At 39.8% G+C, this 14257-nt stretch overlaps 1 protein-coding gene across 13 annotated transcripts in view; it reads left to right on the top strand.

Annotated features, from left to right (window-relative positions):
* Positions 1–13776, top strand: part of LOC116669685 (ryanodine receptor 3) — a 109869-nt gene extending 96093 nt beyond the window's left edge. For 11 of the 13 annotated variants that reach the window (XM_032499668.1, XM_032499664.1, XM_032499663.1 and 8 more), the window contains 23 exons: positions 156–229; positions 1328–1345; positions 1985–2065; positions 2219–2307; positions 2398–2526; positions 2643–2747; positions 3905–3986; positions 4198–5513; positions 5684–5742; positions 6129–6300; positions 6443–6529; positions 6633–6833; positions 7295–7425; positions 7520–7562; positions 7668–7795; positions 7881–7941; positions 8085–8231; positions 9501–9635; positions 9719–9875; positions 10149–10213; positions 10961–11061; positions 11712–11763; positions 12635–13776. In XM_032499668.1, the coding sequence (XP_032355559.1) occupies positions 156–229; positions 1328–1345; positions 1985–2065; positions 2219–2307; positions 2398–2526; positions 2643–2747; positions 3905–3986; positions 4198–5513; positions 5684–5742; positions 6129–6300; positions 6443–6529; positions 6633–6833; positions 7295–7425; positions 7520–7562; positions 7668–7795; positions 7881–7941; positions 8085–8231; positions 9501–9635; positions 9719–9875; positions 10149–10213; positions 10961–11061; positions 11712–11763; positions 12635–12730 (3529 nt within the window). In that variant the 3' untranslated portion in view covers positions 12731–13776. The remainder of the gene's footprint in view (positions 1–155; positions 230–1327; positions 1346–1984; positions 2066–2218; positions 2308–2397; positions 2527–2642; positions 2748–3904; positions 3987–4197; positions 5514–5683; positions 5743–6128; positions 6301–6442; positions 6530–6632; positions 6834–7294; positions 7426–7519; positions 7563–7667; positions 7796–7880; positions 7942–8084; positions 8232–9500; positions 9636–9718; positions 9876–10148; positions 10214–10960; positions 11062–11711; positions 11764–12634) is intronic. The other 2 variants (XM_032499670.1, XM_032499661.1) reach the window with 1 other exon arrangement.
* Positions 13777–14257: the final 481 nt, after the last annotated feature.

Raw genomic sequence — 14257 nt, 5'->3', positions numbered from 1 at the left:
CCCCCAACCTCTTGGAATTTGAGTATTATTGTGACTGGGAGGAATGGCTTCATTTAGACTAACATATTCTTATAGGAATAAGGATAGATCAGTTTGATTATCTGAAATGAAAGGTATCATACAATAATTCAGGCTTTGTACTTTATCTCTTATAGTGTCCTGGACTTAAATGCATTTGAAAGGCAAAATAAAGCTGAAGGTCTGGGGATGGTTACTGAAGAAGGATCAAGTAAGTGAGAATACTAACTGTGGTAAACTACTCTGAGACTGTCATTGATTACAAACAAGTGATTTGAGTGATTAACCTGTCTTCTAACAAGAGACTTTTAATCACATTTTGTACAAAGATACACAATATATCTATGACCTTTAATGTCTTACTGAATACGAATCTTTAGACTAAGTCTATCAGTGGCAAAGTGCGATTTTATGGTGTGTATCATTGTACGGAAAAACGCAATATAGACAGAATATCAGTACTTGAAGTAAGCAATCTATGTACTACACTGTTTTTTGCTGAATGCTGATTTGAGAGTATCTATGTAACTCGACAATGAAACAGGTTGTGGAATGTCTAGATTTATTTGTGCAGCAGACAGACCTTTTTCTTCAGCAACACTAAACGTTTTCAGCCACTCAGTGTTACAGATGTGGCCCAAACTGCAGTGCGAGCTGTAAGAGATCTTGCTGAGGGCACCTTATTGTGGCATGATGTGTCTCATCCTGGTGTTACCGTCCTTTTTAGTCAGGCTTGTAATTGGCTGCAAGATGAAAGACGCAGCATTAGCTTGACAAAACACCTGCTCTTTAGTTTGCTGTTGTGCAAGCCCATCTCCATGTCACGTGTGTCTCTTGTGTGTCATATTGTACGTCATCATCATAATACAGGTAAACCTGTGCTACTGTATGTCTAAGTCCTGTCTGGGCCTTGTCTACCATATAAAAGCACTCAGTCACAAGTAGATCCACATGAAAATTCACATTTAATTTGAGGTCTTTATCTGATGGGTTGCATACAGTATAAAGATATGTTTTTTATCATGCATATTCCAGCTCATTTTCACCTCATGAACTCAGGCATAAGTGATGGTAACTGTCTAACCTGATGGTAGTCTAAACACCTTCCCTAGTGCACTTCAAGACTTTGTTTAATTGTAACCGCATGTCAATGTCGCCAATCAATGTATGTAAAGATATATCTATAGCGCTATCACTCTCTCCTGTACCTACTTCTTCTGATTGAATATCAATGTCTTCTCCTTTGCTTATGTCTGCTTTTGTTTTGTTTGTTTGTTTTCTCCTGATCATGTTTTTTATCTCATCGCAGTCAACGTGAGTGAGCGGGGTAAATACATGGTTTAGATTCTACTCATTTGTATGCAATGCTGACATCTTGATTGCTCTCCGTTCAACTCCTTCCTCGCTCTACTCATTCCCCTCCAAATCCTCTCTACCCTTATTCCTCCTCCTCCTCTTCTTCCTCCTACCTTGTCCTGAATGCAATACAACCATCTTCTTTGTACCTTGGACTGAAGGAGCGCATGCTTGCTTATATGACATCTGAATAGATTATTCAGTCCATGGTCAGGTGCCCCAAACTGACTCAAATCTCTCCACTCTTTTTTTTTTTAAGAAGTCAGTGCTTGTCACTTGTGTCTGACTTTTTATTTTTTATTCATTTTGATAATACTAACCAGCGTGTAATAAAAACAAAATTAAAAAAGTTTTTATTGTAACAAAGCTTAGTTGTATTCCTATTATAAACCTTGTTTTATTTTGGGAAAAAATGATGCACTATACCTTGTCTGTGTGTTTTGAACTTCAAATATAGTGCACATATTTTGATGCCGTTTGACAGCCAGACCGCAGCTTTATGAGGAAGTGAAAGCTATGCAAGCCCATATGCCTGTACTGAGATTAAAAGGATGAGTCTCTGACCTTGCTATCACTGAAAGGGGCAGTGAATCTCATTTCCTGTCCTCAGGTTCCAAGGTTCTACAGAATGATGAGTTCACTAAGGATCTCTTTAGGTTTCTACAGCTTCTCTGTGAGGGCCACAACAATGGTAGGTGGACACTTTTTCCATTAACCAAAATGAAAGAAGATTCTGCATGTCTCTAAACAACTGGCTGGGTGGCGTGAATCTACTCAACGACAACCAATTATATCTTTGTTTGTTTTCTCCTTTCTTCTCATCTTATTTTGTCAAATGTTTTAGATTTTCAAAACTTTCTGAGGACTCAGACAGGGAACACAACTACTGTTAACATCATCATTAGTACTGTAGACTACCTGCTAAGACTCCAGGTATGAAATTATTACAGACGGATCTAGAAACAAATCATATTAATTTATGTTCTTTAATGTGCCATATCATTTTCTTTTTCCCTCTATTAGGAATCCATCAGTGATTTCTACTGGTACTACTCTGGTAAGGATATTATAGATGAGGCAGGTCAGAGGAACTTCTCCCAAGCACTGGCTGTGGCTAAGCAGGTCTTCAACTCTTTAACTGAGTATATACAGGTACCATATCACAACACACTGCACCACAATAAGAGCTACTTAAAATCATTAGCGCAAACGTCTGATTTTGATGTTCTGTGATTATCACTCCTCGCTCTCTATGCTGTGTGGTCCAGGGTCCATGTATCGGGAACCAGCAAAGTCTGGCTCACAGCAGGCTGTGGGATGCAGTTGTGGGCTTCTTGCATGTTTTTGCCAACATGCAGATGAAACTATCCCAGGTTTGTACTTTTGTCTGCTAAGTGGTGGCTAATGTTTTTGTACTGTACTGAAGAACGTTTCCATTTAATGCTACCTTACGTCATACTTCTACTCCACTACAGAGGGAAATATAGTCATCTTTAATCCACTTAATCTATTTGACAGCTACTAGCATTAATCAATCAATTAATCTTTATTTCTCTCTATATAGTTGCAGATTAAGGTTTTACATATTTATAAAACAGTATTAAAAAGTAACATTAAATTTGATACAGTATTATAGATTTAAGTTTATAAACTTATATATAAACTGCTAGATTCAATTTGTGTGACAAGATTCAAAATGTGTGACATGCAACAGAGGAAGCCTGCTGGAATCAAATCAGGGTTTGCAGTAATCTATAAGCAAAAAGTACGTCCCCATGTAATATTGGGGACATTTTTTAGCCAAGTCTTTAAGCGATATACCATTTTAAGTGGTTATTTTACTGAAGTCAACTTTTAAATTGTAATAGAGTACTTTTCTTTAGCAGTATTGCTTATTTTACTTAAGTAAAAATCTGAATACTTCATCCACCAATGGTATTTTTCCTTGTCATACAGAGGCTCTTTTATAATATCTGTAGCCACTAGAGGTCTCCCCAGGCTTAAGGATAACCTCAGGCTACTGCAGTATAATTACATATGTCATTCCACTCAGCTACAGTATATGATGTGTTACTCCATCAAATCCATGCTTTTTCCACCAATAAGCCAGAAATTGGCTGAAATCCAGATGCCTAACCTTATCGCATGGTCATCAGAAAGGACAGTAGAAGCCTGTATGAAGGAGAGCACAGGTGGAGGGGTTTGAATTTTGAATTTAGCGCATCAAAGTATGCCTCAGATTTATGGCACGCCGAATACAGACTCCATAGAGACCCTAACTGAGTCAGACGGACCTAGCCATCTGCTCTTAGACAGTAAAATAACATTAACCCTGGTGGTGATGGATGGATGTTACCTAGAAGGCCCTTCTAAGCCCCAGCAGGGCCATTGTGGGTCCCAACAATCTGAGGCAGCCTTGATCTCTCAGGGATATTCAACATGATGGCTGTATTCTTACAGGGAGGCCATCAGTAGTGTGTCATAGTGTAGTGTGAGTCACTAGGTTTCCATTTTTGTCTTCTCCTTACAGGACTCCAGTCAGATTGAATTATTGAAGGAGCTGCTGGACCTGCAGAAGGACATGATCGTCATGATGCTCTCACTACTCGAAGGTTTACTTGTTTATGATTCACCACCTGAGCTGTGCCAGCATCATTAGTTTGCAAGGATATTGTCTCTTTTATGACTTTCATTAAACGTATTTGTTTGCTTGGAATGTAATCAAATATTTGGCAAAGCCGCTTTGCATAATCTGCATAGTGTTGCTAGTGAACGTGTGTACTAACAAACTTTGCTTTGGTCTCTTTCTTCGTAACTTCACAGGTAATGTTGTCAATGGTACTATTGGCAAACAAATGGTAGACACCTTGGTGGAATCTTCCAGCAACGTGGAGATGATCCTGAAGTTTTTTGACATGTTCCTCAAGTTGAAGGACCTGACTACCTCGGACAGCTTCAAGGAGTATGACCCAGAGAGGAAAGGTGTCATCTCAAAGAAAGATTTCCAGAAGTCCATGGAGAACCAGAAACAGTATTCCCAGTCTGAGATTGAGTTTCTTCTCTCATGCGCCGAGGCTGATGAGAACGACATGTTCAACTACGAACAGTTTGTGGAGAGATTTCATGAACCCGCCAAGGACATTGGCTTTAATGTAGCTGTGTTGCTGACTAATCTCTCTGAGCATATGCCTCATGATGCTCGACTCTCAACATTCCTTGACCTGGCTGAAAGCGTCCTCAGCTACTTTGAGCCTTATTTAGGTCGTATTGAGATCATGGGTGGAGCCAAGCGCATCGAGAGAGTCTATTTTGAGATCAGTGAGTCAAGTCGCACCCAGTGGGAAAAGCCTCAGGTGAAAGAGTCAAAGCGGCAGTTTATTTTTGATGTCGTCAACGAAGGCGGGGAGAGTGAGAAAATGGAACTGTTTGTCAACTTCTGTGAGGACACCATCTTCGAGATGCAGCTGGCATCCCAAATTTCCGAGCCTGACCCAGCGGAGCGTCCGGAGGAAGATGAGGTCGACAACCAGAGTGTGGTGGAAAAGCAGCAGGAGGAGGAAGATGAGGAGAGTGTGATGTTGGAGTCTTCCTCAGCTTTTACAATTGCCTGCATCTCCATGAAAAAAAGCCTCTGCCACTTCCGCCAGCTGCTTACTCTCAAGAGCATGAGGCGGCAGTACAGGAAGTTCAGGAAAATGAGCATTAGGGAGATGGTGCGAGGCTTCTTCTCGTTCTTCTGGATGATCATCACAGGCCTCTTCCACTTTGTCTACAGCCTGGTTTGGGGTTTCTTTCACATTTTGTGGACCACCATGTTTGGGGGTGGCCTCGTCGAAGGGGCCAAGAACATGAAGGTGACGGACATTTTGGGAAACATGCCAGACCCCACCCAGTTTGGGATCCACGGAGACGTGTTGGAGATGGAGAAGATGGAGGCAAGTGAAGCGTCAGCGTTGGCGGAGATGGGTCAGATGGCTCAGGGAGATGCAGCAGAGGCAGACCTGATGGCTGAGTTGCTAAACATACAGCCCAAGAAGGAGGGAAAGCACGGGGCTGAGCCAGGTTTGGGGGATGTGTCAGAGGTGGTGGTGGGGGATGCTCCGTCCATTGCCAGCGCTGTTAAGCAGAAGAAGGCACAGGTCAGTTCTCATGTTAAGTCCAATTGAATAAGGGAACTTCTTTTCCAAATCATGTCTTTACTGATAGACACTGGATATCCTAAAACATTAGTAACTTGAAATACATTTGTTATAATATTAGAACAAACTGTTTAATTGAATGATTGTTTAAACATTGTATTTTTTTTTAGTTGGCTGCAAAGAAGAGAGCTGTAAATGGAGACTACAAATCAGATTCAGAGAAAGGAGAGTAGGTGTTTTTAATTTGTTCATTGTTCATCCTCAGTGGAATTAAAATTGATATGATTTGTTTGTAATTATAACATCTGTAAATCTGATGGCACAAAGTGTGTTATCGTGTTTTGCTGTCTGCCACAGTTTTTTTTTAAAAATATTTTAACATTTTCAAATTCCTCGCAAAGGGGCTTCAAGTACGAACAATGTCAGATAGGATTTAAGTTACCTCATGATGCAATGTGACGTGGGATGTAAATCTGGTAGACTCTTGGTGTACTGTGCTTCTGTGGTTTTGTTCTCCTCATAGGTCACATGCATACATGTATGTGTGTGTATATGTGTGACCTGGCAGCAGCCTTGTATCTGCCTGCCACTAATTATTACAAATTATTGTTGCAGTTCAGAAGATGGTGAGAAGAAGGACCATGACAAGGCCAAAGACGAAGGCCCTCCAGAGCCACCAGTGGAGAAAAAAGCCCCAAAGAAGAGGATCGGCCAGAAGAAAGAATTGCCAGAGGTCTTCATGGCCAGCTTCTTCGCTGGCTTGGAAATCTACCAGACCAAGATGCTGGTCAGATATTTCCCTCACAGCTGTCTTAAAGTCTTTAGTTTAGAACTATTAGGTTAAGTATGCCCGTTGTGTATATATACTGTATGTAAGTGTATATACAGTATGTGTGTGTAACTTATGCAGGAATAAATTTTTTTCACAGAATTACCTTGCCAGAAACTTCTACAACCTTCGCTTCCTGGCACTTTTTGTTGCCTTTGCCATCAACTTCATTCTGCTCTTCTACAAAGTAAGTTTGCATTTAACATGTCAAAATGTATACAGTATACTTCTTGAACATTGTTGTAAGGGCTTTGTTAAATATCTTTTTGAAACAACTCATTTTTTTTAAGGTGGCCGGTGATTACTCAGATGATGAAGACCCATGGGATGGTCGAGGCAGAACCAGGGAGGAGGAGGAGGAGGATGAGGCTGCACTTGAGTATTTTGTCCTGCAGGAGAGCACAGGTTACATGGCGCCAACGCTTCGCTGTCTGGCTATACTACACACTATCATATCTTTCCTGTGTGTAGTGGGATACTACTACCTGAAGGTACAGTAACACCAGCTGACAAGAAAATACACTTATGTTTTGATAAATATATTTTATAAAATACACATTTTTTTACTATATATTGTAAAAAATAAGATCTCAGCAAAGCGTTTTAGCCCTGCGTATGTGATTGCGGACATCCTGTTGCTTTTAGCAATATAACAGTTTTACTACATCCTATTCCCAACTTGTATATACGTTTGTACATTCTTACTTTTGTATTTTTTATCTTTTATTTTTTAAATATTTGTTCTTGTATTCTATACTATTTATCATTTCTTGTATATTCTGTATGTGTGCTGTGTGTCTGATATTTTGCTGCTGTAACACCAAAATTTCCCAATTTGGGATCAATCAAAGTCTTCCTTATCCAAACAGACTGGATATGCAGCATGTTGACATCAATCTCTGTGTGCTATTTCCTAAACTGCCCTATCAAAGAACTTCCCTTTGTGTCCAAGGTGCCCCTGGTAGTGTTCAAACGTGAGAAGGAGATTGCGAGGAAGTTGGAGTTTGCCGGCCTTTACATCACAGAGCAGCCGTCAGATGATGACATCAAAGGACAGTGGGACAGACTGGTCATCAATACTCCGTGAGACAACTACAGTACAGCTGTTCAACTCTGAGTCATGATCTTTTATAAACAATGGATTAATGCAAATTTTTTTGTTGGCTGTTTTTATCAGTTCCTTCCCCAACAACTACTGGGATAAATTTGTCAAACGCAAAGTAGGTGTAATTTTTGTATATTTTTTTCATGCAAACACAAACCATAAACCCAATCTGGGGATACTTACTTGTGTACTTCTGTTTCTGTTTTGCTGCTATTTGTAGGTGATCAAAAAGTACGGAGACCTGTATGGAGCTGAGAGGATAGCAGAGCTGCTGGGGATGGATAAGAGTGCCTTGGATTTCAACCCTACAGAGGAAACTGTTGTAAAGGAGGCTTCACTAGTGTCATGGTGAGACATTGGACAGAAATAGAAAGAATAGAGGTGAAACAGGATATATGAGCCCCTCATATCAACCTTTCTTCTTTGTTGCCAGGTTGAGCTCAATCGACACAAAGTACCATGTCTGGAAATTGGGAGTGGTGTTTACAGACAATGTAAGTTTGAATATACTTTGGGATGATTAATTGCTCTGTTTTGTGGTTGTATGGATGGAATGATTTGATGAATGGGTTTGATTGATGATATTTTGCCCGGACAGATGGATTCTGATCAACTTCCCATTTTATTTCTCTACCAGTCATTCTTGTATCTAGTGTGGTACACCACCATGTCCATCCTGGGCCACTACAACAACTTCTTCTTTGCTGCTCATCTGCTGGACATCGCCATGGGCTTCAAGACCCTTCGCACCATCCTCTCCTCCGTCACACATAACGGCAAACAGGCAAGGACTTGTAGGATGCCGGTCTTCCTTCAGGCAGCAGGGGTCACTGCAGAGTTTGTGGTTGGGGTTGGGTTGTAACCACCAGCTGTTTACGCCTCGATGTGCGACCTCGAGCCACTGATGGCATTTTGTGTAATACTGGTGGCCTGAAAGAATGTATAATGTGATCTTAACACAAAAGGCGATCATGATCCTTTATCTGTGTTCTACTGCTTGTTCAGCAAAGAAACAACTACTCTGAAAAGAATTGTGTGAGCTGTAGGACTTTGTGTCTTTCTTCTAAGTATTTTTGACCACCTGAGTACAGATTCTCTGAAGCAAACGTAGGCAGCCAAGCCTTGATATGCCACAAGTTTATCAAGTGGTTTTGGCTAAGATATTAGCAAACTGTAAATTTGATTTGTTCTAATATCTGTTCCTCTACACTTTCTGTACACGGTTGGCAAGTATTACACTAGTGGCTTGTGTTGCCTTCTGTGCATAATGGAAGTTCAAATGATGCTCGGTTGAGCAAGAATGTGTCACACAGCATATTGTATGTGCTGTGTCCATTTTTGTATCTTTGCATCCAATAATTGCATCTCTCCCTCACGATATAATTGGGAGAATTAAGGCAAAACGGAGAGATACAAGTAAAGGGAGCGCTGATGCGTAAATGTCAATTTAGATAAAGCCTTTTGACATTTGAGTTCAAATGGCTCAATTGCCTTTATTTCACTTTCAATGCTGACTGTTAGATCCTCCAGGGAATTATCACGTCAACGGACCTGAGGCAAAAATATAATGTCAATCTCCCAAGGGTGGAAATACACCCAAATGGCGAGGCCGCAAGGAATCCCTGACACCTCCCACACTCAGCTGCCTGGGGGCAGATCACTCACACCGCCAATCCAAATGCAGTTTTTTATAATTTTTTATTATCATTTAAAAAAAATGGCATGTAACACTGCACAGCAGTAATTACATAGGCCGACATTTTAATGCTGCTTCCGCTGTTGTTGCTGTTTAGGTTCATCAGTGTAGGAGCTGCGTTTGTATGGAGTGTATTTATATAAATAAATGTCAAACCGATGTGTGCGATTGGAGCCTGCTCTGCTCTTGCTGCCAGCAATATACCCGCGTTCCTCATGAGGGTTTAACTGCTTTTTATAGAAACTGAATGGGAGCTGGCAGCTATGTCTAATGTTTCTAGCCCAAGTACACAAATAGACAGGAAGTTTGTAGTGACATTTTACTGACTGTGATCCGTTTTTTATTGTTTTTTTCAAGCTGGTGTTAACAGTGGGCCTGTTGGCAGTTGTGGTCTATCTCTACACTGTGGTGGCCTTCAACTTCTTCAGGAAGTTCTACAACAAGAGTGTGGATGAGGATGAGCCAGATATGAAGTGTGATGACATGATGACTGTAAGTATCAATCACATGTATTTAAAAAAATAAATTGTGAACACAGCCGGACTTGGAAAGGGCCTCGCTGTGTGTTTCCACAGTGCTACTTGTTCCACATGTATGTTGGGGTGAGAGCAGGAGGGGGCATTGGGGATGAAATCGAGGACCCAGCTGGGGACCCCTATGAGCTCTACCGCATCCTTTTTGACATCACCTTCTTCTTCTTTGTCATCGTCATCCTCCTGGCCATCATCCAGGGTGAGCTTCAACATTGTACTTGCGCTTTTGAGGGGTTTTTGTTTACGTTTTTGTTCTTTTACCACAAGACAAATTATGCCACTTCAACAAAACATAGTAAATGACCATTGTGTTTTATAGTGACAAATGCAAAGACACTTATCTTTATCGTTTGCAATATTCCTCATCAGTAGTAGATCCACAACAAAGCCCTTACTGTATCTTAACATTGTGTTTGTACAGACAAAGTACATATTATATGATGTGCTCACCACAATTCCTCTTTGGTTTCAGGTTTGATCATTGATGCCTTTGGAGAGCTGAGAGACCAGCAGGAACAAGTCAAAGAGGACATGGAGGTGAGAGTAGATTTAATTCTCACCTCTACTTGCCAGCCTATGGAGCGCTGAAGGCGTTCAGGGGAAGCAGGCGTGGGTTGAGGTTTTTTGTTCTCTGAATGAACCTAATATGATTTAATGACATTATTTACTGAATGATGTTAAGAGCTACAAAAATTTGTATGTAAGTTGTGTGTAAGTTGTAAACTGCTTAAAACTACCATAGTATTATGACAAAAAGAAGAATGGGATTCATCTTCAGCATGCGTGCATTTTTTTTTTTTAAATTGTCATGATGTCATACTAAGTCTGAATGTTATACAGAAAATAAGCTCCTCAACTTGAACATTGTTGAAAAAGAAATTCCTTTCCTTTTAGGACAGCTTGAGTTTAGACATATGACCAACTTTTGTTTTTTGAGTGCTCCATCTATCTCTCTTAAGTTTTTCAAGCAACAGTCAGTCAGAGGAAGGTCAGGGAACACGCTTGGTCCTTAAGAGATTGCAGTTACAGGGGAAAATAAATATTTAGTTTAATATGAGTGAATTAGGTTTTAGCGCAGATGACCCCAGTGACATGACTTTCATTGTTATTTTCTCTGACTTTAGAAAGCTCAGAAGACTTAATACAACTGTTCACAGGCTGAGTAGTACTAACCGTGGCGAGTGAACTGATCTTTATGTGTAAAATGAGTGGAGGCTCCCTTAAAAATATAATGCAAAATTTCCAAAAGAGAGCAGGTGTTCTAATTATCTTTTCTATCCCCAGACCAAATGTTTCATTTGTGGGATCGGTAATGACTACTTTGACACAACCCCTCACGGCTTTGAGACTCACACCTTACAAGAGCACAATTTGGCCAACTACCTGTAAGTATCCCGTCTTTGAGCATTTTCTATAACCTTTTTTTTTTACTTTTTATTGCAAATGTGATTATCATTATTGTCGTCTCTCGCCAACATGTGTTTCTGTAATTGAACCACATGATTGATGGCTTCAGCACACTACCACAGCATCAGGGCCAAAGTCACTAATAGCCCCAGTGGTCCAGAACACTAGTTTCCCTTCAGGTATTCTTTCCTTCTGTCTCTGCATTTCCCTCGCACTCCCTCCTCATCCAGTGTTTCTGTGTAATGCCCGTGACAATAGAAGGTCTCAGTCCATTTGCGCTCACAGTGAGCTGGCCGGAGGATATGAGAGCGACCTCATTATGTTGCTTCATTACTATTTAATGACATGAACTTTATTGGAAAATAGGTTTGTGATAGCATGCTCTCATACAGTATTCATCAGGACTTGGCAGGCTGCGATGCCCACAGAGATACAGCGGCCCGTTGCCATTTAAACTTGATTTAAGAAACAACAGGTGATTTGGGGATGGTGTTACTTGGTGGTGCCTCAGCAAAGCCTTCTTTTTTGATTCTCAGATATTTAGCTAGGTTAATTTGAAATGTTGAATTGTTTATTTTTGGTTTGACGGTTGTTGTTTTTCTTCTCATTGACCTGGCTTTCTCTAAAGGTTTTTCCTGATGTACCTTATCAACAAGGATGAGACAGAGCACACTGGCCAGGTACTATATGTATATTCTGACCAATATTGCTGTTTTTTATAATAAGATAATAAGACAAATAAGCATTATCACATCTTGTTTCTTACATCTTGTTTTCTTTCCATTTGTGATAAAACTTGACCTTTCTTCATATTAATGAAATGCAAAAGTGCCAACTGCATATTTTGCTATTTATGTAATAATGTCAAACTGCTGGTAAGTCACGTTAAACTGCTTCAAAGCCTGGATTCCTGGCAGTAAAACAATAACATGCTTAAAGTTTAACTGTGACATTGCAAATAACTCTATTAACCATTCTTCTGTCACTTATATTCAATAACAACTTAGCTACTGGCTAACTACCTTTCTGAAATTGATGTTTAAAAATACTTTTTAAAGACAAAAAACAACAACATTGTTTACCAAAATGGACAGACCCAGGCATTCAAAGAGTGGGCATAATAACAAGGCAACAGCCACAATGTATTTTGTTAAATTGCAGAATTAATGTTATTTGACTACAACTTGAGAAAATTTGACATAAATATGACATACATTTGGCTATAACGACAGCTGACATTATTGATAACAACTGCCTTGAAGTCAACAATGATGGCAGTTTGCATTATTGCCCGCAAATCATGGTCCTGAACCTAAACTTTGACTTCCTACAGCTTGTTCAGACAGCGTTGGTTATTCAAATTATAATTAATATCACAGCTTTTTTGATAACAAAATTGCAATTTGAAAACATTCCAATACATAAGAACATTTAATTGCTCAGCTCATTTTTTTTATGCATCTACATATTGATGCATATGCATTGTCCAAAATGTAAATAACTTAATTTTGAGTAACATTTTCATGCCTATGTATGTGTGTCTGACTCCAGGAGTCATATGTGTGGAAGATGTACCAGGAGCGATGTTGGGATTTCTTCCCAGCTGGAGATTGCTTCCGCAAACAGTATGAAGATCAGCTCGGATAGAAAAGAGGCAAGATAACATAAACCTTTATTGATCCCCAGAGGGATAATTCGGATAGAGCAGATACATTGTCTTTGCCTCTATCTATGTTAAGTGGGCTGCTGGAGAATGTAGTCCTACATACTGCAGCTGGACTACACCACCGCACAGCCGTCCCGCCAATGCTTCAGACTGGCTGAAGGAGAGACAAGACAAAATTACTTGTTTTTATCTATAAAAAAGAAACCTCTCCTACCCGTGTCAGATGTAACCTTGTGACCATCGGTACAGTGCCAATCGATGAGAATACGACCTGTAACTTGCCCAGACGTTTTATTTTATTTTGGGACTCGTCTTTGATAGCGTGTTGCCTTTTACTCCACATAACCCCAAGTCATTGCACAATTTTTTTTTGTCTTTTTGAGAAACACTGGGTTGTGTGGGGTTATCGGGCAATGTGTCAGTCATATTATGCACAAGAACCCAACTTCAATATTTTGAGAATATTGAACTTGAGACTTAATGCCAAAAGAAAAGGGGAGGAGTTCAGTAGATTTACATGAAAAAATGTGATATAAGACAGGTGTTTTTTCCAGATGTTGTAACCTTGCATATTGAGATGATGTTTTAGAATAAAGTGGCAAAAAGGTTTATTACTCTATGTAGGATAAAAAAATGCCTAATTTTTTCATGAAGTGCCTTACAGTACTGTATCTACATTACAATGAAGCTATGCAAAACCTTTGTTTCTTCTTTATTGTATGTAAGTACAGTAATTCTCCTGGAACAGTAACAAGTAGCTGTCCAGATATGTAGTTTGTGGCTGAACATTTTCATTTGAACATGGAAGAACAGCGTTGGTTTGATTTTACAGATTTCTTGCTGAATGCAGCATAACTGCAAATGTTCAAGGTACACAGTGTAAAAATTACAATTCTGAATTTACTGAACAACTTCAAACAGAACAAAAATGTAATTGCTATTGTATGGCCATTTGTATGTAGTAGCTTTGCTGATCTGTGCATTTCTTTTGATGGGAAAAAATAAAAAAAAATCAATTCAAGAAATATTCATGTTTGTGTTATTCATTGGGATACTTGAACTAATATTGATTTTCTAAGTACACCCACAAAAAGTAAATTTAAACTTTTAAAACGTCACAACAGGACAAATTTTTTGAGACGGTGACATTTCATTACCAAAATCAGCAAAATGCAACATCTTCCTCTGCGGCTAATCCAAATATTTTCAAAATAAGATGCCTACTGTGTGCAAACAGCCCTTGGCTTTAGTTCTAAGTTAATTTGACTCACTCCAAACCACAAAGCTATATTATAATCATGACCATCCTATAGCTTTTAATTACAGTGTGGTAAGTAGCACGGGGTGAGTAGTTGTGCACTTCTGATTTGGTCAGAGAGGTAAGACGGGGCCTCAGCGGGCTGCATGATGGGACTTTTACCCCTTTTACCCATGGTGCCACCTGTCAGCTCGCATTATGGCACCACACCTCAGGCACCACACAGTGCTGCAGCCTGCTGCTGAGAGCA

The sequence above is a fragment of the Etheostoma spectabile genome, chromosome 20 (assembly GCF_008692095.1).
Source record: "Etheostoma spectabile isolate EspeVRDwgs_2016 chromosome 20, UIUC_Espe_1.0, whole genome shotgun sequence".
Taxonomy (NCBI): domain Eukaryota; kingdom Metazoa; phylum Chordata; class Actinopteri; order Perciformes; family Percidae; genus Etheostoma; species Etheostoma spectabile.
The sequence above is the reverse complement of the archived record's forward strand: the minus strand, read 5'-3'. Positions and strand labels throughout refer to the sequence as shown.